Source organism: Globicephala melas, chromosome 14 (assembly GCF_963455315.2).
Source record: "Globicephala melas chromosome 14, mGloMel1.2, whole genome shotgun sequence".
In the NCBI taxonomy this organism is placed as follows: Eukaryota; Metazoa; Chordata; class Mammalia; order Artiodactyla; family Delphinidae; genus Globicephala; species Globicephala melas.
The window spans coordinates 46,856,893-46,884,832 of NC_083327.1; the positions used below are offsets into that span (position 1 = coordinate 46,856,893).

General features: G+C 41.6%; 1 protein-coding gene across 2 annotated transcripts in view; it reads left to right on the forward strand.

Annotated features, from left to right (window-relative positions):
- Positions 1 to 27,940, forward strand: part of SLC35F1 (solute carrier family 35 member F1) — a 485,769-nt gene that overhangs the window by 422,565 nt on the left and 35,264 nt on the right. For both annotated transcript variants that reach the window (XM_030853597.2, XM_060283702.1), the window contains exons 4-7: positions 11,290 to 11,449; positions 17,798 to 17,954; positions 20,197 to 20,249; positions 27,649 to 27,803. In XM_030853597.2, the coding sequence (XP_030709457.1) occupies positions 11,290 to 11,449; positions 17,798 to 17,954; positions 20,197 to 20,249; positions 27,649 to 27,803 (525 nt within the window). The remainder of the gene's footprint in view (positions 1 to 11,289; positions 11,450 to 17,797; positions 17,955 to 20,196; positions 20,250 to 27,648; positions 27,804 to 27,940) is intronic.

A 27,940-nucleotide genomic window follows, 5' to 3' on the forward strand; every position in this document is an offset into this window, starting at 1 on the left:
TTTCGTTTCTTTTAATGGCTGAGTAATATTTCATTGTATATATGTGCCATATCTTCTTTATCCATTCATCTGTCGATGGACACTTAGGTTGCTTCCATGTCCTGGCTATTGTAAATAGTGCTGCAATGACCATGGTGGTACATGACTCTTTTTGAATTATGGTTTTCTCATGGTATATGCCCAGGAGTGGGACTGCTGAGTCATATGGTAATTCAATTTTTAGTTTTTTAAGGAACCTCCATACTGTTCTCCATAGTGGCTGTATCAATTTACATTCCCACCAACGGTGCAAGAGGGTTCCCTTTTCTCCACATCCTCTCCAGCATTTATTGTTCGTAGATTTTTTTCATGATGGCCATTCTGACCAGTGTGAGGTGATACCTCATTGTAGTTTTGATTTGCATTTCTCTAATGATTAGTGATGTTGGGCATTCTTTCATGTATTTGTTGGCAAACTGTATATCTTCTTTGGAGAAATGTCTGTTTACGTCTTCTGCCCATTTTTGGATTGGGTTGTTTGTTTTTCTGATATTGAACTGCATGAGCTGCTTGTAAATTTTGGAGATTAATCCTTTGTCAGTTGCTTCATTTGCAAATATTTTCTCCCATTCTGAGGGTTGTCTTTTGGTCTTGTTTATGGTTTCCTTTGCTGTGCAAAAGCTTTGTTTCATTAGGTCACATTTGTTTATTTTTGTTTTTATTTCTATTTCTCTATGGGGTGGGTCAAAAAGAGTCTTGCTGTGATTGATGTCATAGAGTGTTCTGCCTATGTTTCCCTAAGAGTTTTATAATGTCTGGCCTTACATTTAGGTCTTTAATTCATATTGAATTTATTTTTGTGTATGGTATTAGGGAGTGTTCTGATTTCATTCTTTTTCACGTAGCTGTCCAGTTTTCACAGTACCACTTATTGAAGAGGCTGTCTTTTCTCCATTGTATATTCTTGCCTCCTTTATCAAAGATAAGGTGACCATATGTGTGTGGGTTTGTCTCTGGGCTTTCTATCCTATTCCATTGATCTGTATTTCTGTTTTTGTGCCAGTACCATGCTGCCTTGATTACCATAGCTTTGTAGTATAGTCTGAAGTCAGGGAGCCTGATTCCTCCAGCTCCATTTTCTTTCTCAAGATTGCTTTGGCTATTCGGGATCTTTTTTTGAGGGGAGCAGGGGGATATTGTGTAGTGGGTGACATGAGGGAGCCTTCTGGAGTACTGGAAACGTTTCGGGATCTTTTGTGTTTCCGTAAAAATTGTGAAATTTTTAGTTCTAGTTCTGTGAAAAATGTCAGTGGTAGTTTGATAGGGATTGTGTTGAATCTGTAGATTGCTTTGGGTAGTATAATCATTTTCACAATGTTGCGTCTTCCAATCCAAGAATATGGTATATCTCTCCATCTGTTTGTATCATCTTTAATTTCTTTCATCAGTGGCTTATAGTTTTCTGTATACAGGTCTTTTGTCTCCGTAGGCAGGTTTATTCCTAGGTATTTTATTCTTTTCGCTGCAGTGGTAAATGGGAGTGTTTCCTTAATTTCCCTTTCAGATTTTTCATCATTAGTGTATAGGAATGCCAGAGATTTCTGTGCATTAATTTTGTATCCTGCTACTTTACCAAATTCAGTGATTAGCTCTAGTAGTTTTCTGATAGCATCTTTAGGATTCTCTATGTATAGTATCATGTCATCTGCAAACAGTGACAGTTTTACTTCTCCTTTTGTGATTTGGATTCCTTTTATTTCTTTTTCTTCTCTGATTGCTGTGGCTAAAACATCCAAAACTATATTGAATAATAGTGGTGAGAGTGGGCAACCTTATCTTGTTCCTGATCTTAGTGGAAATGGTTTCAGTTTTTCACCATTGAGAATGATGTTGGCTGTGGGTTTGTCATATATGGCCTTTATTATGTTGAGGTAAGTTCCCTCTCTGCCTACTTTCTGGAGGGTTTTTATCATAAATGGGTGTTGAATTCTCTTGAAAGATTTTCTGCAGCTATTGAGTTGATCATATGGTTTTTCTCCTTCAATTTGTTAATATGGTGTATCACATTGATTGATTTGTGTATATTGAAGAATCCTTGCGTTCCTGGGATAAACCCCACTTGATTATGGTGTATGATCCTTTTAATGCGGTGCTGGATTCTGTTTGCTAGTATTTTGTTGAGGATTTTTGCATCTATGTTCATCAGTGATATTGGCCTATAGTTTTCTTTTTTTGTGACATCTTTGTCTGGTTTTGGTATCAAGGTGTTAGTGGCCTCGTAGAATGAGTTTGGGAATGTTCCTCCCTCTGCTATATTTTGGAAGAGTTTGAGAAGGATAGGTGTTAGCTCTTCTCTAAATGTTTGATAGAATTCATCTGTGAATCCATCTGGTCCTGGGCTTTTGTTTGTTGGAAGATTTTAAATCACAGTTTCAATTTCAGTGCTTATGATTAGTCTGTTTATATTTTCTATTTTCCTTATTCAGTCTAGGAAGGTTTTGCTTTTCTAAGAATTTTTCCATTTCTTCCAGAGTGTCCATTTTATTGGCATATAGTTGCTTGTAATAATCTCTCATGATCCTTTGTATTTCTGAGTGTCAGTTGTTACTTCTCCTTTTTCATTTCTAATTCTGTTGTTTCGAGTCTTCTCCCTTTTTTTCTTGATGAGTCTGGCTAGTGGTTGATCAATTTTGCTTATCTTCTCAAAGAACCATCTTTTAGTTTTATTGATCTTTGCTATCATTTCCTTCTTCTTTTTCATTTATTTCTGATCGGATCTTTATGATTTCTTTCCTTCTGCTAATTTTGGGGGGTTTTGTTTCTTCTTTCTCTATTTGCTTTAAGTTTAAGGTTAGATTGTTTATTTGAGAATTTTCTTGTTTCTTGAGGTAGGATTGTATTGCTGTAAACTTCCCTCTTAGAACTGCTTTTGCTGCATCCCATAGGTATTGGACCATCATATTTTCATTGTCATTAGTTTCTAGGTATTTTTTGATTTCCTCTTTGATTTCTTCAGTGATCTCTTGGTTAGTTCGTAATGTAGTGTTTAGCCTCCATGTGTTAGTATTTTTTACAGTTTTTTTCCCTGTAATTGATATCTAGTCTCATAGCATTGTGGTCAGAAAAGATACCTGATACAATTTCAATTTTCTTAAATTTACCAAGGCTTGATTATGTAACCCAAGATATGATCTATCCTGGAGAATGTTCCATGAGCACTTGAGAAGAATGTGTATTCTGTTGTTTTTGGATGGAATGTCCTATAAATATCAGTTAAGTCTATCTTGTTTAATGTGTCATTTAAAACTTGTGTTTCCTTATTTATTTGCATTGTGGTTGATGTGTTCATTGGTGAAAGTGGGGTGTTAAAGTCCCCTACTATTATTATGTTACTGTTGATTTTCCCTTTTATGGCTGTTAGCATTTTGCCTTATGTATTGAGGTGCTCCTATGTTGGGTGCATAAATATTTACAATTGTTATATCTTCTTCTTGGATTGAACCCTTGATCATTATAGTGTTCTTCTTTGTCTCTTGCAATACTCTTTATCTTAAAGTTTGTCTTGTCTGATACGAGAATTGCTACTCCAGCTTTCTTTTGATTTCCATTTGCATGGAATATCTTTTTTCCATCCCCTCACTTTCAGTCTGTAGGTGTCCCTAGATCTGAAGTGGGTGTCTTGTAGACAGCATATATATGGATCTTGTTTTTGTATCCATTCAGCCAGTCTGTGTCTTTTGGTTGGAGCATTTAATCCATTTATATTTAAGGTAATTATCATTATGTATGTTCCTATTATCATTTTCTTAATTGATTTGGGTATGTTATTGTAGGTCTTTTCCTTCTCTTGTGTTTCCTGCCTAGAGAAGTTCCTTTAGCATTTGTTGTAAAGCTGGTTTGGTGGAGCTGAATTCTCTTAGCTTTTGCTTGTCGGTAAAGGTTTTAATTTCTCCATTAAATCTGAATGAGATCCTTGCTGAGTAGAGTAATCTTGGTTGTAGATTTTTCCCTTTCATCACTTTAAATATGTTCTGCCACTCTGTACTGCCTTCCAGAGTTTCTGCTGAAAGATCAGCTGTTAACCTTATGGGGATTCCCTTGTATGTTATTTGTTGTTTTTCCCTTGCTGCTTTTAATATTTTTTCTTTGTTTTAATTTAATTTTTGATAGTTTGATTAATATGTGTCTTGGCCTGTTTCTCCTTGGATTTATCCTGTTTGGTACTTTCTGTGCTTCGTGGACTTGATTGACTGTTTCCTTTCCCATATTAGGGAAGTTTTCGACTGTAATCTCTTCAAATATTTTCTCAGACCCTTTCTTTTTCTATTCGTCTTCTGGGACCCCTATAATTTGAATGTTGGTGCGTTTAATGTTGTCTCAGAGGTCTCTGAGACTGTGTTCAATTCTTTTCATTCTTTTTTCATTATTCTGCTCTAGAGAATTTTTAATTTCATTTATTGTGTTGTTCATCATTGTTCGTTTGCTGTTTAGTTCTTCTAGGTCCTTGTTAAATGTTACTTATATTTTCTCCATTCTATTTCTAAGATTTTGGATCATCTTTACTATCATTACTCTGAATTCTTTTTCAGGTGGACTGCCTATTTCCTCTTCATTTGTTTGGTCTGGTGGATTTTTACCTTGCTCCTTCATCTGCTTGGTATTTCTCTGTCTTCTCATTTTGCTTACCTTACTGTGTTTGGGGTCTCCTTTTCGCAGGCTGTAGTTCCCATTGTTTTTGGTGTCTGCCCCCGGTGGGTAAGGTTGGTTCAATGGGTTTTGTAGGCTTCCTGGTGGAGGGGACGGTGCCTGTGTTCTGGTGGATGGAGCTGGATGTTTTCTTTCTGGTGTGCAGGACCATGTCTGGTGGTGTGTTTTGGGGTCTCTGTGAACTTAGTATGATTTTAGGCAGCCTCTCTGCTAAAGGGTGGGTTTGTTTTCCTGTCTTGCTAGCTGTTTGTCATGGGGTGTCCAGCACTGGAGCTTGCTGGTCATTTAGTGGAGTTGGGTCTTAGTGTTGAGACGGAGGTCTCTGGGAGAGCTCTCGCCAATTGATATTATGTGGGGCCAAGTGGTCTCTTCTGGTCCAATGCCCTGAACTTGGCTCTCCCACCTCAGAGGCACAGGCCTGACACCCAGCCGGAGCACCAGGACCCTGGCAGCCACACAGCCCAGAAGAAAAGGGAGAAAAGAAAGAATGAAAAATAAATAGTTATTAAATTTTTTTAAAAATTTAATATATTATTTTTCAAAAAACTAATAAAAGAAAAGAAGGGAGCAATCAAACCAATAAACCAATCCACGAATGATAACAAGCGCTGAAAACTAAACTAAGATAAACATATAAATCAGAAACTAGTCAGTCACAGACAACCACAAGCCTACAATTGCCTCCAAAATCTACTTCCTCAATTTTGGGATGATTCATTGTCTATGCAGGTATTCCTCAGATGCAGGGTACATCAAGTTCATTGTGGAGATTTAATCCGCTGCTTCTGAGGCTGCTGGGAGAGATTTCCCTTTCTCTTCTGTGTTCACACAGCTCCCGGGGTTCAGCTTTGGATTTGGCCCCGCCTCTGCGTGTAGGTCGCCCTCTGGCGTCTGTTCTTCGCCCAGACAGGACGGAGTTAAAGCAGCGGCTGATTAGGGGGCTCTGCGTCACTCAGGCCAGTGGGAGGGAGGGGTATGGAATGCGGGGCGAGCCTGCGGTGGCAGAGGCCAGCATGACATGCAACAGCCTGAGGCGCGCCATGTGTTCTCCCAGGGAAGTTGTTCCTGGATCACAGGATCCTGGCAGTGGCGGGCTGCACAGCCTCCTGGGAGGGGAGGTGTGGATAGTGACCTGTGCTCGCACACAGGCTTCTTGGTGGCGGCAGCAGCAGCCTTAGCGTCTCATGCCCGTTTCTGGTGTCCGCACTGATAGCCATGACTCACGCCCGTCTCTGGAGCTCATTTAGGCAGTGCTCTGAATTCCCTCCCCTCATGCACCCCAAAACAATGGTCTCTTGCCTCTTAGGCAGTTCAAGACTTTTTCCCGGACTCCCTCCCGGCTAGCTGTGGTGCACTAGTCCCCTTCAGGCTGTGTTCACGCAGCCAACCCCAGTCCTCTCCCTGGGATCAGACCTCCGAAGCCCAAGCCTCAGCTCCCAGACCCGCTCGCCCCGGCGGGTGAGCAGACAAGCCTCTCAGGCTGGTGAGTGCTGGTCGACACCGATCCTCTGTGCGGGAATCTCTCTGCTTTGCCCTCCGCACCCCTGTTGCTGCGCTGTCCTCCGTGGCTCTGAAGCTTCCTCCCTGCCACCCCCCCCCCCCCGCCCGTCTCCGCCAGTGAAGGGGCTTCCTAGTGTGTGGAAACCTTTCCTCCTTCACAGCTCCCTCCCACTGGTGCAGGTCCTGTCCCTATTCTTTTGTCTGTGTTTTTTCTTTTTTCTTTTGCCCTGCCCAGGTACGTGGGGAGTTTCTTGCCTTTTGGGAAGTCTGAGGTCTTTTGCCAGCATTCAGTAGGTGTTCTGTAGGAGTTGTTCCAAATGTAGATTTTTTTTTTAACATCTTTATTGGAGTATAATTGCTTTACAATGGTGTGTTAGTTTCTGCTTTATAACAAAGTGAATCAGTTATGCATACACATATGTTCCCATATCTCTTCCCTCTTGCATCTCCCTCCCTCCCACTCTCCTTATCCCACCCCTCCAGGCGGTCACAAAGCACAGAGCTTATCTCCCTGTGCTATGCGGCTGCTTCCCACTAGCTATCTACCTTACATTTGGTAGTGTATATATGTCCATGCCTCTCTCTCGCTTTGTCACAGCTTACCCTTCCCCCTCCCCATATCCTCAAGTCCATTCTCTAGTAGGTCTGTGTCTTTATTCCTGTCTTACCCCTAGGTTCTTCATGACATTTTTATTTTTCTTAAGTTCCATATATATGTGTTAGCATACGGTGTTTGTCCTTCTCTTTCTGACTTACTTCACTCTGTATGACAGACTCTAGGTCTATCCATCTCACTACAAATAGCTCAATTTCGTTTCTTTTTATGGTTGAGTAATATTCCATTGTATATATGTGGCACATGTATTTCTGATGTATTTCTGGGGCGGAGGTTGATCTCCACATCTTACTCCTCCACTGTCTTGGAAGGTTCCTTACCTGAAATACCTATTTTTTAATTTGCAAAGCAATTCTCTCATCTTAGTTCATATTTGCCCACTAATGGTGGACCAGTAAATAACCACTAACTTCCTGGGAAAAATGGCAATATGCCTCAAGAGTTTAACTCTGTAATTTCAGGCCAAGAATCTATCCTGAGGAAATATTTAAAACTACCAAGTTCAGGTCATTATCCTGGTGTTATCATGATGACTTCAGAGGCGTTGCCCCCAGTCTTTGAGCACGGTGTGCCTCAGCACCTCCATCAATCACATCAGATAACCTGGGTCGTAGACCTCACTGGCAGGTGTTACTTCAGGATGAATGATATAGAAGACTAAAATTAGCTTATATCTTTAGAGGGGAATGATGCCAGGTAAATCTAAGAGGTAATGAACTTTACTTACTGATGTTCTTCATGTTCTTGGAGATTTTTCAGAGTATAAGATGATTATGAAATAATATTCATTTGTTTAGTTTTTGGGTATTGATACTTTATAATTTCCTTTTGGATATAGAAATGTATACAAAGAAAGGTAAATATATCTTAAAAGTTAATGACAGAACCCGAAGGTTTTTCAGTTCATTTTCTGTTTTCACAGCCCCAGTCGTGGGCATCTATTATAATGCTGCTCTCTTTTATTACTCTAACAACCTCTTTGCTAAGGGGTTAAGCTACCAGAAAATTATTGGAAAATTATTTTGTCAGTATGTTTTATACTATATGACCGCAGGGGAAAAGCTGGGGCCAAAAATCGCTAAAAAATAATAGCCTGTTTACTAACAGCAACTCCCAAATGTTTTTTGAGTTTTTTTGTCTCTAATTACAAAAATCGTGGTGAGACCTTCACCTGTAGCAATTCCTGTTACTGACCTTCATTAAAATATGATTTTTAAAAAATCAGGGGGCTTCCCTGGTGGCGCAGTGGTTGAGAGTCCGCCTCTCAAGCCTCAATGCAGGGGACACGGGTTCGTGCCCTGGTGCGGGAGGATACCGCATGCCGCGGAGCAGCTGGGCCCGTGAGCCATGGCCGCTGAGCCTGCGCGTCCGGAGCCTGTGCTCCGCAACGGGAGAGGCCACAACAGTGAGAGGCCCGCGTACCGAAAAAAAAAAAAAAAAAAATCAGGACAGGACTGTGGCTGATAGCAACAGTTTGAGTGACGGGGAGCACATCACTTCACCTCTTGAAACTTCTGAATCCTCAGTTTTTAAATAAAGGGCTCTGTGACTCTAAATTGGGGAGATACTGCCCCCGAGGGGCACTTGTAAGTGTGTAGGAGCATTGTTTTTCGTGATCAGGGCCCCGTGGTGCTACGTGCCCTGCAGAGAGCCTGGGGCAGTCCTGCAAAATGAAGAATCATCCCAGACCGAATGCCGGAAGCAGCCTAGAATACCTCTAATTTCCCTTCTGACGGTCAGTGATACCAAGCGCCCCTCCATTCTCTGATTCATTTAGTCACCCATCGTTGATTCCCTACTGTATGCTGGGTGCCACGCTTCCCAGCTGAAATGTCCCAGAAACCCTGGTTTGTACTGTAGCCTTCTTTCTCCTTCTTTTCTTTCTAAAAGTCCTCCCTACCCAAAGGGCCAACTGGCACTCACAAATAAGGATTTTTCAGCTCAATCTATTAAGAGAACAGATCCCAGGACTCATCAAGTGCTGGGGTTTCTAATGACACTGAGAACCACAAAAGCTCACCTGAGCCCTCCTCAAAGATTGGATGAAGGCCTGGTTTGCCTTCAGTAATTCAGGCATAGAGGCCTTCAGCTTCGCTGACCGAGGGCTTCCAGCCAGATAATGAAATCCCAATTGTGGAGCATGTAGGTAAATATTCTAACTGTTGATTCAATCATTTCTAATTTTTAAAGCAAAACACCAACTGTCTTATGCCCAGTGAAGAGTTTTCACTGGAAACACCAATTTCCTAATATACTTAAATGGCATTTGAGGCCAGCTGTAAGACCTGCTTTAGAGCGTTTTACCACATCAAGTAGGATCATTAACTTGCTAATTAACTGTGCAGTGAGTGAACATATGCTGTAGTGCAGTCCTACCAGCCGTCACCCCCGAGCTCAGCCCCTCCTGGAGCGCGGTGACACGTGGGCTTAGCCCCCAGCCCATCACCGTGTTAGGGTTAACGGTGTTATCAGCGTTATCATTTCCCAGTAACCTCGGGGACAGCTTACTCTTCTGATTGCTTGCTCCATTCTGCAAAAGGGAAGACCGAGGCACGGAGACGCATGAGGGTCTGTCCAGGTCACCAACAGCTTTTGGGATGGTGAGGATCCTACGTGCTGTTTACAGTACCAAAAGCCATTCTGATGGTCAGGATGCTTTGCAAATATACAAACATTTTTCAGTCTTTAGTGAATGTTGGTGACTCTATTTTGCTGTTACTGATTATTAAAAATCCTTGTATGTATTTGTTCAATAACTATTCTTGGATACTTCTCATAAGCCCAGCAGGACTCTGGATGCTGGGAATATAGTCCTGCTCTCATGGAACTCCAGACAAGTGGGAAGTCAGACATTATGCCAATAATTCCATATTAATTGAGAATTATTATAATTGACACTATAAAGGAGAGGTATAGGATACAAGGAAATCATCGAAGAGGACCTGACCTAGCCTAGGGACCCTAGAGGCTTTCTTAAGGAGGCAGAATATAGGTGCGAGCCTGAAGAAGGAGGCAGGACTTCAAGAATTAGATGGAGCATTCCAGAAGGAGGGGGATGCATGAAGACCCGAGGCAGGAAGGAAGGGCTTGCTCCAGGTAGGAGATGATGCCAGTTCGGTCTAGGTGGCGGAAGTGGCGTGAGTAGATTTAAGAAGTGTTCAGAAGGTGAACTGGCAGGATTTAGTGACCCATAGGATATAGACAGTAAGAGAGAAGGAGTGTTAGGGATCACTGCCCTGCATCTGGCTACTGGCTGGTAGGGCCACCTGTTTAGGATTCTAGCAGAGGAGCTGTACTGTGCAGTGGGACCAGATCACCAGTTTCTCATTTGGTACATGGAGTCTGGAGTCCTGGGGGCCACCCGTGTGTCTAGTGGAGACGCTGCTTCACATGGAGTAACCACAAGTCACTGCATCTTACCGAGGTGTGGTAGAAACAACCAGTTCTGTGGAGTCCAGAGCATGTATTTGGAAGCAGGGTCTAGACTGGCGTTGAGGTCCTCGTAATTTACAAAATGCTTCCACATGTGTTATCTTCGAGCTTCACAATGATCTTTAGAGAAAGTCAGCAGGAATTATTATCTTCATTATACTAACAGGAAATTGAGGCTTCCTGAGTTTGTGGGTTGCCCAAGGTCACACTGCTCTAAGTAAGGATCTAGTACTCACATTCAGATCTCCTGGCTCCTCACACAAGGTCTTCCCATTTCATTATGTTGTCTCGCTGCATGACCGGGACAAACTTTCCACCATCTCTTGGGGCTTCCATTTCAGGTGGAATCTCACTATTTGCACAAAATATATAGGAAATGAAGTCAAAGATTTTTTAAATACTCTGTTCATTCTTTTTTCTCCCTCCTTTTTTTTTTAACTTTTTTTATACAGTATTTTTAAAGTATTTGTAAACTTTTGAGATTAATATTTGCATTTACATTTAGACCCGTTTTTTTCCTATAAAGAGTGAAATTTCAAAGAGAGATTAAAGTAACTTTTATTGGTAGGGGGGAGAAAGTTCTGGGAGAAATTAAGTGCAACTTTTGCCTAGATTCTAATAATTTATAAACTATTAGAAGACCTCTGCCCCCTCACCTCCCATTCCCAGATCTACTCCCAGAGTGCTGGGACCATCTAAAACGGCTCCGTCTAGTCTCCCCACATCTGAGTGTCCCTGTGGAGTCGGCCAGGGTGCTGAGGAAGGTGGATGCCAAGCTGCCCTGACACCACAGGGGCAGGAGAAGCTTCACCACCAGCCTGTCTTATTGATTCGCCTTCTCCCCTTCTCTTCACAGCTGGGGGATGTTTAAGTAAAGTTCGTGTGCATTTGTTTCAGAGTCGTTTTAATTGCATCAATTCTGGGTCGACCCAAAAACACAGATCCAGGGGAAATGCCCTTTCTACAGAGCAAGCTTATTTTTCTGACAGTTTCCATTATATGGAAAGTTTCCCTCTGAACTCCCTATTGTTGCTTCCCTCCTTCCCTCCCTGTAGCTCCTGGACTGTTTCGTGATCCCGGTTGTGATTTTGCTCTCCTGGTTCTTCCTGCTGATCCGGTACAAGGCTGTGCATTTCCTCGGCATCATCGTCTGCATCCTGGGAATGGGATGCATGGCGGGCGCAGATGTGCTTGTGGGAAGGCATCAGGGAGCAGGTGAGTCTCCGTGTTCACCGGGTTCCTTGTCTCTGTGGGTGAGACCAAGGCAAGACGTGGAATGTTCACGGTTCATGGTGGAAACAAGGAACCTGGGCTTCCTACTGTCTGTGTCTTAACTCGTGTTTGTTCCCCTACACCTAGGACAGTGGCACATAGGAGGTGTTCATACATGTTTCTTTAGTGAACAAAGGAAGCAAAATACAGCTTTCATGCCCATTCTACAGGAACTCAGAAACATTCAGATGGTGTTTAAAGCTGAGAGTCAGGACCCACTTGGAGGATGTGTTGGGGGTCAAAGCTGCCTGGTCCAGACCAGCTGGTTAGAGACGGTGTCAGTGGGTCAGGCCACTCCCGAGCCACAGGGACCTTCCCCACACCCCACCCGCCAACGCCTTCTCTCCCGCGTCAGAGAAAGACTGAGCTTTCAGACTACTGGGTCAAGGTGGGTATACAGGCTTAAGAGTGGATATTTAAACTTTGGAGCCTGGATTAGGAATTCTCGATAATTTTATGAGGGAGAGCTAAGTGCAGTTCTCCTCATGCATGTTTTTTGTTGGTGTATTTGTGGGGAAGTTTTAGGTAACAGTCACAGGTCATTATCTTGTAGACCTACAAATCTTCAAGGTTTACTCATCAAATTGCTATGAATCTTCTGAGGAGCCCTAATCCAGAATGCTTTCCAGAGGACCACATTTAAAGCATTGTAATTCTTTAAAATGTACCAAAAATCCTTGAGTTACAGAGGTTTCGGGGCAAGAAAAAAATGACGTTCTTTGTTAACATCAGGAATAGGATAGAAAGTACCCACTCTTCTTTAGTTTTGGAATTGCCTTTTCTTCTGGGGAATTAGAGATAAAAAGTTAAAATTGGGGCATTTCTCTTTGAGACTAGGTCATAAGAAATACCTGAAATGAAAGTTATTTATATTTTTAAGTTGCACCACAGAACTTTATGACTGAAAGGGACCTTGTTCGGCTCCTTTGTATTTGACACACAGAAACTCCAAGACACAGGGAAGCCAAGTGAGCTGCCCAAGGTCACAGAGCTGAAACTAGAACCCAAGTCTCCTGACCTCCTGGGCAGGCTTCCTTCCCTCTCCCACATTGCTGGGAGCTGAAGATACAACACAGCAAAAGAGAGACAGCCTCTGTCCTCTCCATGTGCTGCCTACACAACGTAGTCAGTCCCCACCACAACAGATGGACTAAAAATACCTATGCCAGCTTTTCCCAAATCCTGTTCTATGAAATAGTCGTTCCATGGGATATTGATATATATTACATGAAAAGGCTAGTTTTTGCTCTATACCCGTCATGATCCCAATATAGATCATCTCTTTGGACCAATCAGACAATATTTTTGTCTGATACCACATGCCCAGTTGTTATAAAGTCATAATTTAATTACACTTTCTCAGCTTTGCTTGAACTGTGTAAATACAGACTAAGCAACATGTACCCTTATTTATGAAAATTTTGCTTTGCTGAACTCTAGCCATTCACCCTGGCCATCATTTTGTATCCATAGTCAAGGAAGACAATTGTCATTATAAATCTAAATATTTACACCCAAAATGTTAAACAAATTTGAATTTATTTCACTAGGTTGTATTCACTAATCCTGTAAAAAATGTTTTCTTGATTTCAATTGAAATGTTAGGAAAGGGGTACTAGTACTATTTAAGAAAAAGAAAGTTAAGTCCATTTGGGAGTCTTTCAAAAGTGATCATTTTTAAAAAGAGTGCAGGGCAGCTGAAACAAGCTGGAGTGGTGTTTTATCTGTCCGTGTGAATCTGTTTAAGGCCCACAGCATCTTTCCTGTTGTAACACATGAAGTACCGGTGTTAACAGAATTAAGTTTTATCACTGTTGAGTACCTTCCATGCTCATCTGATGGTGCCTAACTACACGGCATAATGTTCTGACAGCAGCCCAAATTTAGGATCCAAGGGCTCATTTTACAAAATAATGACTGGGCATGCTTTACATCTACAAAAATATTAAATTAGGCAGCAAGTTAAGCTATCTTATAAAATGTCCTGAAAAAAGAAAATAACACACTGATTTTGAGGACAATATAATCTTTGTGTGCATCCCTATCAAAAATGTTCCGTTTGTTACCACTCTTACCGTAGAGTTGGTTCAATTGCATTAATTCGCCAGGGACGGAACTTTTCTAAAATCCTTCAGGCACTCACCAGAACTTTAATCAGGCATTCAGCCCGATTTAAATCGTCATCACTGTAACAGGAAAAGATGACCAACTTAGTCCCTTTTATATTGCTTAGTCCACAGTTCTCCTTAGCTTAGGATTTTGAAAATTCTGTCCTCAAGCACTTTTGATATCAGCCGTGGAGACTCTGCCTTGGAGCCTGTGGAATGGTCTACAAAGTGGGACAGACACAAAAACACTTACATTCCAATTCTATGCTTGTCTCAGGAACAACGAATCATCCACTATAGATGCTCCCATGCCTTTGAGCTCAGCTGAAAGAAGATGTCTTTTTCCAAGTTTGTCAGTGAAAATTGGTGGGACTAATATGTGCATTCCCTCTTTGCCACCTTCCTCCAGCATTATAAGTCTCCTCTGAGAGACCAGCTCTGCATTTATTGATGCATGGGGGAAAGGCGTGCAATAAAATGGCTCCTGAGAATATGATAGAGGTTGGAGGGTGTAAAAATGACTTAATAAGACCAAAGAGATTTCTCCATGACATTTCTACTTTCCTTGGAAAACTTATAGATATAAAAGGGGAGGTAAGAAAATAATAAGATTAAGATAAAACTCAATTAAAATAGATCCTTATCATAAAATGTATTTCTTGCTCTTCAAAGTATCTTCTTTCTACCATAATACATTTATTGCATCTTATAGTTCACTTATCAAAGATATTAGATAACCATAATGACATTTTCTTTACTACCAGACATAATTTTATATTTATTTCAAAAGAGAGAAAACATTTTCACAGAATTAGATAATTAAACATAATTTTTAAAAGTGACAATTTTATTGGTGCCAGGCACATTCCTGTACATCATCTCATTTAATCCTCCTAATTATGCAAAGAAAGTATTTTCTCATTGTTACAGCTGAAGAAATCAAGGCTCAGGGAAGATAAGAAACATGTGCAAGTACACACCAGTACTAAACGGTGTGGCCTAGATGTGAAATCTTTCTGCTACACCACTTAATACTTATTCTTCCATAATTGTGACTCATGTAAGAAAGGTACCATTGTTCAATTGCAGTAAATTAGGATGAATGACTGTCCCAGATAGGCCAGAATGGAAGGGTTTCCCCAGAAGTGGGACTTTCTGTGCTAAAACCAAGAGAGTCCCAGGAAAACAAAGCAGTTGGTCGTATTTAAAACTCAAAAATATTCAGTGAGTTGGGTTCATTTTCATAAATTGCATTAGCAGTCTTTCAACACTCTAGAATACTATAATTCACCATTTATTCTTGAAATAGTGGTAAGTAATGATTTGAAATAATATTCCCTCTTCTCCTCCCACAACCACACAGACAGAAGTATCCCTCCAAACGTGGTGTTTCTAGTACTTCATCAAAAATCTAATAAGGAAAACCAATTCTTGCAAAGCAGTCATGACTGGGTTGTTTAGAACTAAGAAGCAATCCAAAATGAGAAATGGCCAACCCAAACAGACAGGTGGTGATTCAAAGGGAACGATTGATTCACTCTTTTTTAACCACCATTTCCTGAACACTTAATAAGTGCCAGACGCTATGTTAAGCATTTTACATTATTTTGCATTTTTAAATCCTATTAACACTATTTTACGGTATCCTCGCCATAACCTCATTTTAAATTAAGAAAACACAAGTCAGAAAGACTCCATAGCTTGCCCAATGTTTAACAACTAATAAGTGACAGAGATGTGATTAGAACCCATATCTACCTAAATTGAAAGATGTCACCATTCAAAATCTTTACCATGAGATGTATTAAGACCTGTTCCATTGGCTCAACTCATTTAAACACTTATTGAGAACTTATAATGTGCCAGGATCTGTGCTAGGGACCGCAGAGAATATAAAGCGAAGTAAGTCACAGTAGGCCCTTCAACCCTACTGTATAAGAAAACAGGAAGGGGAAGACAGGCAAGTTAACAAATAATAGACGTGGAGCAAAGTGCAGTGGGGGCCATACGCAGTGACAATGGTGTGAAATTCAGAGGAGAGAAAGAAGGCACTGGGTTGAATGAACTTCTTATAACTTCAAATGTGTACATTTGCCCCAAATTTGCAAATCATTATCACTCACTGTGGTTTCAATCATATGTAAATGACACACTTGCTAGATATAATTTTCCCCGTGAACTTTCAGAGAAATTGACTCTACCATGTCAGATATCTATAGCATTAATAGGGCACGAAACATAGAGTAATATGTTGTAATTTCCAGTCAACTAGATACAAATTGTAGGTACAAAATATTATATCAAACACTGCATTATACAATATGGTTGGATAAAATCATGTCCTAGTTAATTTAACTATATTTAATCATCTAAGATTTCATACATGCTATATGTATAGGTACCCACTTTCAAATGATTTAAAAACTGATAAATACACTTACTAGTAAAATTTTAATAAGTAATATTTAATCACTTTGTTACCGATAACTTAGGAAATACTTCTAAACTTGCAGTTACACAAAATTGTATCATTATTAACAATAATTATCACTGCATTGGTGAAAATTCAAAGTACTTGGGAGTAGATTCCATATAGTCAAAGGCTTAACAGAATAGACCATAATGATATAAATGTGGAGTTTGAAAAATATTGTTGAGACTATTCATTGAAACAGTGTGGCCTCTTTTTAGGACTTTTAAAAGATGGATTGATGTTTCCCTAAGTTCTGTTAAAATAGTTTATTGTAATTTAACTTTCCTGAATCCATTCATATAAAATTAATTTCATGTAACCAAGAATTCTATCGAGCAGCACTTCCACACTTCACTAATACAACAATAATTGATATTCATAATCATGACCCCATGTCATCACAAGATTCTGAAATGGGTCCTTATTGAAAAGTGACTGAATCATGTTCATTATAATTTTATAGTCTTAGTAATGGATACTTTTTACTTTATGGGTTATTCCACAAATGAACTCCTTAAAATTAGAAGCTTTGTCATGATTTTCTAGCTGACACATAAAAAAAGATTCGTCAGGTTGCTCTGTAACAGCAACCTTCATTTCCCTGGAAGACACACCCAGGAACACAGCCATGAGGTCTGGTTCCTTATCAGAGCCTCCTCATGTTCTTGGGCCACCCCGCTCCCCATGAGCCCCGGGAGGGTTCCCAGACCTCGCAGTTCCAGACTCTCAGCTCCATTCCCTTGAACTCCAGCAAGCTCTCCTGCCTTTCAGGGTATCTTTTCTCTTTCTGATTCTTACCAGCAGTGGGAAGCTGTCTTAGAAAAAGTGACACTAATTAGAGTAAACGTGTCTCCAGGGGCGACCACAGAGACGTGAGTGAAGAGGTCTCTCCCCAAGCCCAGCCCAGATTCTTTTATGTGAAACCTCTTCCTAGAGAATGTGCAGTGCTCCCAACTGTACAGTGAACATCTGGCTCTGCAGTTTTAGGTTGTTCCAGCTAATCTGGAAATCCAAGGCTACTCTAAGGTGGGTCTCTTCCTTAGAATCACGCTGGAGAGAGAGCCCTCCCAATCCCGCCTTCTTCCGCCCCAGAGCTGCATGTCTGCTGAGTTCCCATGAGCCAACTACACAGGACACAGCTGGAGGCTCCTTGGGTACAAGCCCACCGTGAGGCCACCACTGCTGATTCCCACTGTGCTTCCCTAGCTTCACACTTCCTGGAGTGGAAAGAGTTGGCCTAAGTATAGGAAATAGCTAGGTACAGAATTTATGAGATTGGACAGAAACCAAAATTGAATTTAGAACAAATAGATATTTTTATGAAAGAAGAAAAATACTAATGTGATAATGAATTACATATATTTTCACCCTTATGTTACTTACTTTAGGGGAGTTGAAATTTTCAACCCATAATCCCTTTCGCTCAGACAGAAGACATGGGGCTTCATGGAGAAGTTACAATCTAGAAGAAACTGGTCCCTTTCTTAGCTAGGGAAGACTTCTTGTTGCAGACATAGGCAACCTTTTTATATCACAACGTAACTGGAACACACACAAATGGACTTTACTAAATCTCGGTTGGCAAAATACAGAACGTCTATAAAAATGTCAGAAAAGAATAGGCATAGGAAGCTGATTTTGCCGATGCCAAATTCTTGTTAGGAAAATTTTAATAAAGCTTTCTCTTTTTTTTTTTTTTTTGGTTCCTAGGGGAAAATAAGCTGGTAGGGGACCTTCTGGTCTTAGGGGGAGCCACACTCTACGGTATCTCTAACGTCTGGGAAGAATACATCATCCGAACCCTGAGCCGAGTGGAATTCCTGGGAATGATTGGACTCTTCGGGGCATTTTTCAGTGGAATTCAGTTGTGAGTAAAAATTAGAAATTCAGGCAGTCGATACTCTTAGAGCTTATTCTTACAATTATTTTTTCATTTGGGGTATGGTTGTTTGCTTTATTTTACAAAAATCAAAGGTAGAAACCTGTCACCAACCTCCCACATGACATCTGAAAAACTCAATATCTTTATGAGTAAATTTCTTCCAAACTAAATGAATTTTTAATGGATGTATTTAATGGACTTTGAAGATAATTTACAAGAATACACGAGAAGTACATTGATTCTCCCAAACCAGCCAAGGAGGTTTTACTTAGAGAAACAGACAAACTAAGTGTAAATGCCATGATTTGATGCACTTCCAAAAAGGGGCATTCTGTTTACTACTGACAACCAGTAAACTAGTCTTACTAGTAACGACCACTAGAAAACTCATAGTTTAAATTTTCCTTTTATAAATCTTTTTCTTTTATTGCCCATGGATTTGCACAAGTGAACCATATTTCAAATTCATCTCTTAGGGAATTCCCTGGCATCCCAGTGGTTAGGACTCAGCACTTTCACTGCCATGGCTCGGGTTCAATCCCCGATAGGAGAACTAAGATTCCACAAGCAGTGCGCACGGCCAAAAAAAACCAAACAAAAACGAAAAACAAAAAACAAATTCATCTCTTAGAAATTTAGTGTTTCCATTTTCCTTAAATGAGTGAAGATATAACACAGGCATTCACTAAGCATCAAAAAGTCAGAAACAACAATTTTGCAATAATCCTGGCATTGGAACATATAAGTCTTCACTGACTAGGCCTCAGAAGTTGTTGCAAGAATAAATGTCAAACAAAGCATAATTTTCCATCAATAAAGGCCGTGGATTTTAGTTTCACGTAAGAGATAAAGAAGGATAGTATAACCTCCAGTCTAATTTCAGCAAATCCCTCTCTGCAAAGCAAGTAATTCTGATTTCACCAAATCACTTTCTACAAAATAAGTTCTTTGTCCTGGGGCAGTGTCTGAAATTATTTATGGAAGCTATTTTGGTATCACTTTAAACTGGTTTTGCGAATAGGTTGTTTCCAAGAATCCTCCAAACTTCGATATCCTGAGATACAGGTGAAAAACTCCATAGCAGACAAGGCAAGGACATGGGAAGACTCTCTAAGAAAGATTTATTTTTGGTTCATTTTGAAAGCATGCTGGCATTTTAAAGTTCCTAAGTTTGGTGCGTCAGCTTGTAAGAGGAAAAGAAATAGCCTAGTTCAACTGTTCCTAACCAGCGTTTTGTAGATGGATGGCTCATTTTATGGATTATTATTCTTGGATCCAAAAAACTATCTTCAGAGATCTCGCACTCATCCGCTTCAGCTGTAGGCCATTAGAGCTGACAGAGCCCTTCAGAAACACTGCTGCCAAAATAGTGGAAGTGGCATATGAGTGTGTTTGGCCAACGGGATACCTTGAGGGCACGCTGAAACCAGAGGGACACCGGTGGAGCCGTGCCCCCTCCCCTCCTGGCTCTCTTCCAGAACAGTGGTTCGCAGAGTGTAGTTCTCTGACCAACAGCGCTGGCACCGCATGAAAACTTGTCAGAAACACACATCCGTGAGCCCCACCCAGATCTACTGAATCAGACTTTCAAGGGATGGGGTCCAGGAAACTGTTTGTTTTTTGGGGGTTTTTTTTTTTGCGGTACGCGGGCCTCTCACCGCTGTGGCCTCTCCCGTTGCGGAGCACAGGCTCCGGACACGCAGGCTCAGCGGCCATGGCTCACGGGCCCAGCCGCTCTGCGGCATGTGGGATCTTCCCGGACAGGGGCACGAACCCGCGTCCCCTTCATCAGCAGGCGGACTCTCAACCACTGCGCCACCTGGGGAGACCAGGAAACTGTTTTAACGTGCTCTCCAGGTGGCGGTTTTATACATTTAAGTTTAAGAACCACTGCCCTGAAGAGTGCTCAATCAGAAAACTGATTAAACCTGCAACCTCGCCATATACTTTTGAGAAAGCACCTAAACAAGAAGCAGCAAAGGCTAGAGGCAGACTGCGTGAGAAGGACTGCGGAGGGTCTGTGCTCCACCATGCCCACTGGCTCACTCACCAAACAAGATCCTGCAGGGATAAACCTTGGGCTGGGCTGCCTAATGAGACTTCCCTCTGCATGATCCAGAGTAATTTTTGAAATTCAATTGATTGCTTCATGATTTGTATAAATCTGGTAAGTGAAAAAAGAAGTAGGACGCGTTGCTTATCAGGTGTGCTTTCTTTCAATTCGCAGAGCTATAATGGAGCACAAGGAGCTGTTGAAGGTGCCCTGGGATTGGCAAATAGGTAAGGGCTTTGCTCACCTAAGATGCTGTTTTTAGTAAACCTGAGAAATAACGTATGGAGAGTGACGTTGGTGGCGGTGAGGCACAAACAAGGGAAGGACTTAGACTGCAAGGGACAAAAGAAAAGGAAACCCCCTTGTCACTTCAGGGATTCGTACACACTAGAAGAGACTGAACTGTATGATTCATAATGTTTCTTAATTAAGCCTCTGCCCATTATCATCACCAAGATGCCATTAGGGTAGACACAGAAGTATGTTATTAGGTTAAAGACCAACTGGAAAGAAAAAATGCCCCGAGGCAGTGGTGGGACACAAATGAGAGCAATTTGCTCCAGCTGAGAAACACCAAACTGACGTGATCATTAAAAAGTGGCACTTTAGTAAAGGAAAAAATCTGAACTTAACAAAAAGGCACAAAAGAAAACAAGGTAATGGGCATTCTGAACCCATAAAAACCTTTTCAGAAGGGAGCAGTTTGTACAAAAGACGTGGTTAATTGATCTGGACTTGGTGGAAAATACCAGACAGACTTTGAGCTACTTAATAGTCAGCCAGGGCATCTAGATGCCACCTGTTTCTAAAGTCACTTTTCTCTAAAAAAAATTTAGGACAAGGATTTAAGATCCCAGGTGATGCTCTAATAATGATCACTCAGCCAGCCCTAGACGTGACTGACCTACCCTCAGCCCTGAAATCCCCTCAGTGTCTATACCGAGACGCCTGGGTTCCCGCAGTGAGCACAGAGCCTGGCTTATGGGTATGCTTGGGAAGTGTGTGCCCGGGTGAAAGTACAGGTGATTCCCCACTCTGACGCTGGCCGTTTGAGCCATCTCCAGCTTATATGAGCTTTCATGGAACTGACAGCTTCAGTCAAATTCTGCTTCTCTGAACAAGGACAACAGTGACATAAAGCTCCCTACACCACTTTACCTACCCTTGACCCTGAAGCATCCAGGGTTGACTTGCTGCTGACAGAATTGCCCCTGAAGGCACACCGGGTGCTACAGAATTACGCACAACTGCCCCTGGGGTTATCTCTAGTGACTTCAAGGGCTCCCCAGCCCTTGTGTCTGTCACAGAGTCCTGCCGTTTAATTTCTCCCGAGTTGATACAATTAAATGGAAATCAATAGAAAGAAGGGATTGTAGGGAGGAGAGGAAGGCGGCTGGGAAAGGAAGCCAGCTGCAGGTTATAACTGCATTGGCCTTTGTGATTCTCAGAGCCAGGATGTTACCTGTGCTTGGTAACACTTCACATGCAGTGGTCCATGAGTATAAATTAATTTTATATTAATAGTAGTAGCACTAATAAAAAATAATTTGTCCTCTAATTATGTGGATGTCACGTGCATGTCCACCAAGGTTCTGTTATAATTCGGCGTTAGTTGAATATGTCATCAAAAGGTAGTTTTATTCTGAGCCCTCGTATTGCCATTAAAATGTCAATCTCCTGTGGTCCAAGATGATGAAGGGAACGCATCATAAAAACATTCGTTTAATTTCTGACTGGAAATGAGGCTCAGATGGTCTAGAAAAGGAACCAAATCTTCATCTTTTCTTTCTGAAGCACGGGTACGGGTTGAGTGTTTTTACACCATGGCCATCTTTGTCCTCCTACCTCATCCTGACCTACTACAATGTTCTACTGCTTGGTTCAGTTCTAGGCACATAAAATTCAGTGAATAAATGTTTATTAAGTGAGCAGATGAATGACAAGCAAAGGAGACGGGCTGTCCTGCCCTTTCTCATCTTACAAAAATATAGACAAAAGGGAAGCGGTAGAGACAGGGCAGGAGGCTTAGGCTTGGCATTGCCCTTTCTTTCTGGGAAACCAGGAGATGGTATAGCAGCTACTGGAACTCATGGACCCTAGAGGCAAGGAGACATCAAGGGGATCAGCCTCCCATCAAGGCCTCCCCATGCTCCATGGGAAATCACCCAAGCTCTGATCACTGTGTCCTGGTGGAGCGCTCCCAGCGTCTTAGTTAAGAGACCAAAATCCAAGACTATGTCTCCCAGTATCTGTCGATGCGTTTCTCTCCCTTCCCTCTCTCCACATCAGTAATCCCCATCATATAGTCTCTTGGACAGCTCCTATGGTTGCCATTTTATCAAAGTAAAAAGATTTTTTTTCAATGGAGCAAGTGGGGTGATAAACGTGTTTCATATCTTCTGGATTTGGAAAGCATTTTTTTTAACAGATTCTGTTATTTTCTAATAATATTGGCCAATTGCAAGATGCAAAGAGTAGTTAAAAGCAAGAAGATAACATTCATTTATTGATGCTGTTTGTTTTTATATCTTTGTTTTACTCTACTGAACAGAACGACTGGGTCTGGTTATGTAATCATGACACTCAAGTGAAATGTAGGACCTAACAGAGCTAAAATGTCCTCCTGTGGAGCAGGTGGACAGATTAGACAGAAATCTAATAACTAGCTTAAGCGTTCCCTTTATCCAATTTTGCCATATTGTGTTGAAGGACATGTGAACAAGTGTTAGCTGACGTGCAAGTCCAGTGTCAGAGGAAGGAAAAGTGTGCGTGGGGTCAGCCAACGCCAGTCCGTGTGCTGGGGCCTCACTTTTCTTGCCGTGGGTGATGCTTTCCTTGGTTTTGATTTTGGTTTTGTCCTAGAGGCCAAAACAAGAGATTTGACCTTTCCCTGAAGATGCAGTAATGAGACCACAGAGCAGGAAAGACCTTAAAGATCATTACGAATACAGCCTTTCTTTTTACCGATGCCGAACTGGAGGCCTGGGGAACGGAGGCTGCTTCTCTGGGCTCACGGCTGCCTGTGGTGGGACTAATTTGCACTCTGAGTCATCCCCCCATCCTGGTGCCTTAGTGCATATGTCCTGAGAAACCATCTTACCTTGCCTTTATTTTTAAGAATTAAAAATAATGTTTTAAAAATCTAGTCAAAGGGAAGTAAAAGAACACCAGTGACACCAGTGGGATCCCAAAGAAAGTGATGAGATAAAATATATGCAGCATACACCGACACGTACTATATACATCCATCATATATAAGCATATATAGCACATATCACATGATGTATCATGTATATATGATGTGTTGTGTATATATCATATATAAAATGAGATGCTCGTTACTGTCAAATAGGATGCCTCATCCAAGCCCCATTTCTCTTCATAATAATTAGACAACATAGGTTGGTAGTATGTGCTCAGAATTTAAATTCAGGCAGCCTGAGTGACCTGAGGGCAAGCTACTCAACCTCTATAAGCTTGTCTTCTGCCTGTTTGCTCACAGATCTGTTTCTTACCGTTACTCTGCTCTGCATTGCAGAGGCTGACAGCTGACTCATGCAAAATAAACAATGCTTCCCAGCTGCTTTGGTAACTGGCTTTCAGTTAGATTTGGCCAATGGGAAGCAGTAGAAGGGGACTGGAAGGTGGGAGGAAGAAAGGAACCACGGTGTGTCTCCTTCTTTTAGGTCAGGTCTCTAGAAATGACTGAGTGTCCTCTGATTATTCCTCTGCTGGGCTTCCCTGACTTCTGACCTCTGGTAACATGGCCTCCTCCCTGGATCCCTCTGGCTCCAGGGGTGTGAATAATTGACCGCTATTGCTAATGTCTGGGTTGCCTCACCATCCCTGTTTCCCCATCACCCGTTCAAACACCTTTTTAACTTGTGCCGCATATTATATTTCCTCTTTTGAACATGGTATGGACTGTGTTTTTTGACTGATACACTATAAGCCGATTTCCTCACGTGGGTAAAGAGGATAGCAATGGCAGCAATGGCATTACACTGTTGTGGAGATTAACTAATGGACATAAAGTACATGACACGTAGCAAGTGCTCCATCAGTATTAGCTGGTAGGATTCTTTCCAATTTCTTTAGCTTAAATCTCTTTAGTACGTGAGGACAAGAGCTACCAAATTCTGTCTTTAGTGAGAGGGAAAACATTTCAAAGAAGAAATGGTTATACATATACTTTGTAAATGTAGTTATTGCACCCGTCATGTGGTTGTCAGTCAAAAAGTAATTCAGTCCGTTCGTTGGATCATGTCAGTCGATTGTTTGAAAACCCCACATGCACAGCAAGTTGGGCCTTCAGATGCATCACTTACGTCCATTAACTAGCTAATGTCCATCTAAGAACGACAAATCAGTAAATTGCAGCGATACTGCATTCCCACTCTCCACTTCATCATGTGTTCATTTGGCTGACCATGCTTTGCTCACAAAACAGGATATTCACACACAGAACATTGGTTGACCCAGCAAAGTGATTAACTATGATGGTGTATATATTTCACTCCTATCCCTCTAAATTTAATTTCTGCAGTTTTTAAGAACAGGTCTAGAGTGGTTAAGCTTGGAGCATCTCAAGGTAGCCTGATGAGTAGAGTGAAACTCTGCTGCGTATCTATTTTCTTACACCCCTTGGCTCACCAATTTGCTTGTAAAGTCACACCTCTTCTCTGAGCTGCCAATTGTATATCCACTCGCTGCTGGACAGATTCTTTTGGATGATGCGTAAGCATCTAACACCTAACGTGTTCAAAATAGAGCTTTTCTGCGTCCCCTGCATCGGCAGGCGGACTCTCAGTCACTGCACCACCAGAGAAGCCCAGTAAATGGCATCTTGATTCACCCAGTTTCTAAATTAGCCAGAGCCCATGTGAACCCATAGGTGTCTTTGACGCTGTCCTTTTCCTCACTACCCACATCCAGTCTACCAGCAGGGCGTGCTGAGTCTTCACAGACCAGCCACTTCCCTTCATCTCCACTGCCACTCCCAGCAAAGCCACCAGCATCTCTTGCCTGGACTGAGACCCTGCACTCCTCACTGGTCTCCTCCGTGCTTTTCTCCTAAATAGTAACCAAAGTCATCTTTTAGAAATGTAGATCAGACGGTAGCCACCTGCTATAAACTCCTCAGTGGCTTCCCATTACAACTAGAATAAGATCGATTTCTTTCTAAGACCTACAAAGCCCCATGTAATCCAGCCCCTGCCTAATTTTCCAACCTCCTCTCTTATCACTGCCTCACTCTGTTCATCCTGCTCAGATATTCTGGCCTCTGGCAGCTCCTGGAACCCATCAGGGTCTTTTCCTTTGTAGGTCCTCCTGCCTAAATTATTTTTCCCCTGGCAACCTCCTATAGTCCTTCAGCATTCAAGGTGAGTGCCACCTCCACCCCTCCTAAAGCAAGCCCGCCGTCATTCCTCATAGCAACCCTTTTCTTCCTTCATAGTGCTAATACCAACTCTAAGCTTCCCGTCTGTCCTGTTTTCCATTGTATTGCTAACCCATAGCAGAGTCCCTAGAGCATAGTAGGTACTCAGTGAATACATGGGTGAATAATTGAGTGAATATAAAACATCAGCTCTCACATGTGAGAGTCCATAGTGTGCTAGGTAAGGTGATGGGAGGGTAGGATTGTGGAACTTCCTAGCCCAGTCACGTATAATTGAAAAAAAAAAAACAAATTTAAGGCTCTGGTTCCTGGACTATGTTCTGGTCAAGTTTGATTACTTTTAGTGGATTAATTTAGGATATATTTTATCCCTAGTCTGTTCATCTCAGATTCCTTAAAGGAATACTGAATTAATTTTTATGTCTTTTCATGTATTAATCATAGGTTATTTAATATTGCATTTTTAGTAACTTGGTTTAAAGGAAAATGAATTATAAGTAGCATGAAACCCAAGTACAGGAAAATTGAACATTTTTAGAGAATTAAAACTTTGATGGAGAGCCAAAAGCCATCTGACATTACTATGATAGAATATCCACGAGAGGACTTGTATAATTTACTGAACGAGAAAAGTGATTATTCCAGTTTCCTCTTAGGGCATTTCCACCACACTAGAGGGGGCTGTTGTACTGAGTTTGCTTACTTAGTGTTCAAAATAAAATTCTTATATAGACTTGGCATGGCTTTCCTTAAACTTTCCTTAAATATCAGAAACATATAGAATAATGATTCATGCCCTGAAATGCTTTTCATACGGGAAAACCAAATTTCTCTATGGAGGGATCCCTATTCTTCTCAGTCACAGGGACTGGATGTCTAGTACCTACCAAACCCTCCAAAATTCATAGGACTCAAGAGAAGTAATCTGCCCACAGCCTAAAGCAGACACATGTAATCAAGGTTCCTTTGGAAATGTTGGATATTTTATTATATAAAAATGCCCAGGGCTTCCCTGGTGGCGCAGTGGTTGAGAGTCCGCCTGCCGATGCAGGGGACACGGGTTCGTGCCCCCGTCCAGGAAGATCCCACATGCCGCGGAGGGGCTGGGCCCGTGAGCCATGGCCGCTGAGCCTCTGCGTCCGGAGCCTGTGCTCCGCAACGGGAGAGGCCACAACAGTGAGAGGCCCGCGTATCGCAAAAAAAAAAAAAAAAAAAAAAATGCCCAGAGATCCACTGAATCGTGTTACTTATGCTTGTTCTATGCCTTATTCTTTCAAGGTAGAGAAATGAGCATAATTTTTCTACATTTGTGTTGCATCAACATCTAGGAAGTGATGAACCAAACTCTAGATTTAGCCATAATCTTCTGTTTGGGACTCAACAAAATTATGTACTTATGGAATTAGTATTAACAATTGTGTATCTCGTTATAATGAGAGAGAGAGAGAATTTCAGAGGATGAGGGGCTGATCACATAGCATTTTAAGGGCATTTTTTTCTTCTTTTTTATCTTTCTGTTTTGCAAAACTTCGTTCTTTGATGGTCTACAAAGCATTTACCTATCTATTTCTAAAACAGCAGAGCCTGCATGTGAGAGCCCACGGTATGCTAGGAAGAGTGATGGTGGAATAGGACTCTGGTGTTGGTGGTAGGGCTGAGCAGGATTCACAAATCTGGAAGAAACTGACAGATCATCTTGTGTCAAAGCAATGAAGTGATTTGCCCAAGGTCACACAGTTAGGACTTCAGTGCAGTCCTCGGACTTAGTGCACATCTCTTGGTCATGTAAGCCCTTCCATTTTAAGGACTGTGTAGTTATTCCCCGTTGTGAGCAATACATGACACCAAGTAGTTTTGTTCCTATGTTGCAAATAAAAAAGAAATGAAAAACGTTTTAAGAGACATGGGTACTAGAAACTGCTTACAGTGCAACCAGAAATAGAATTTAGAAAACCTGACCCTATGTTCTGACTGTAGCCACTAAGAGGTACTCCTTCCCGGAAGAAGCAAAACATCATATATGTGTGAGAAGCACGTGGTTTTTGTTCCACGTGCAGATTTTCACTTTTTATTTTATGTTTTAGCTATGTATTACCCAATAATAAACATCCGTTAATAGAGTGAAAGATAAGTCAGGGGCATCATTCCCCTTCCTTCACCCACTGTGGATCCACAGAGGCCCTGGAGGAGGCTGTGACGTCGCCTCTCTTTCCTCTCCCCATCAGGACTGCTGTACGTCGGCTTTAGTGCCTGCATGTTTGGTCTCTACAGCTTCATGCCAGTGGTCATAAAGAAAACCAGCGCCACTTCGGTCAACCTCTCCCTGCTCACCGCAGATCTATACAGCTTGTTCTGTGGATTGTTTCTCTTCCACTACAAGGTAAGTGGAGTCAGCGCTCCTTTCTGAAGATGATACTTTGTAGGAAGGAATGCATATAGGTAGGAATACTCTGCTGTGGAATTGTCCCAATTTTGTGATTTTGCATTGAGAAGCAGGAATGTACCTCTGTGTGCTAA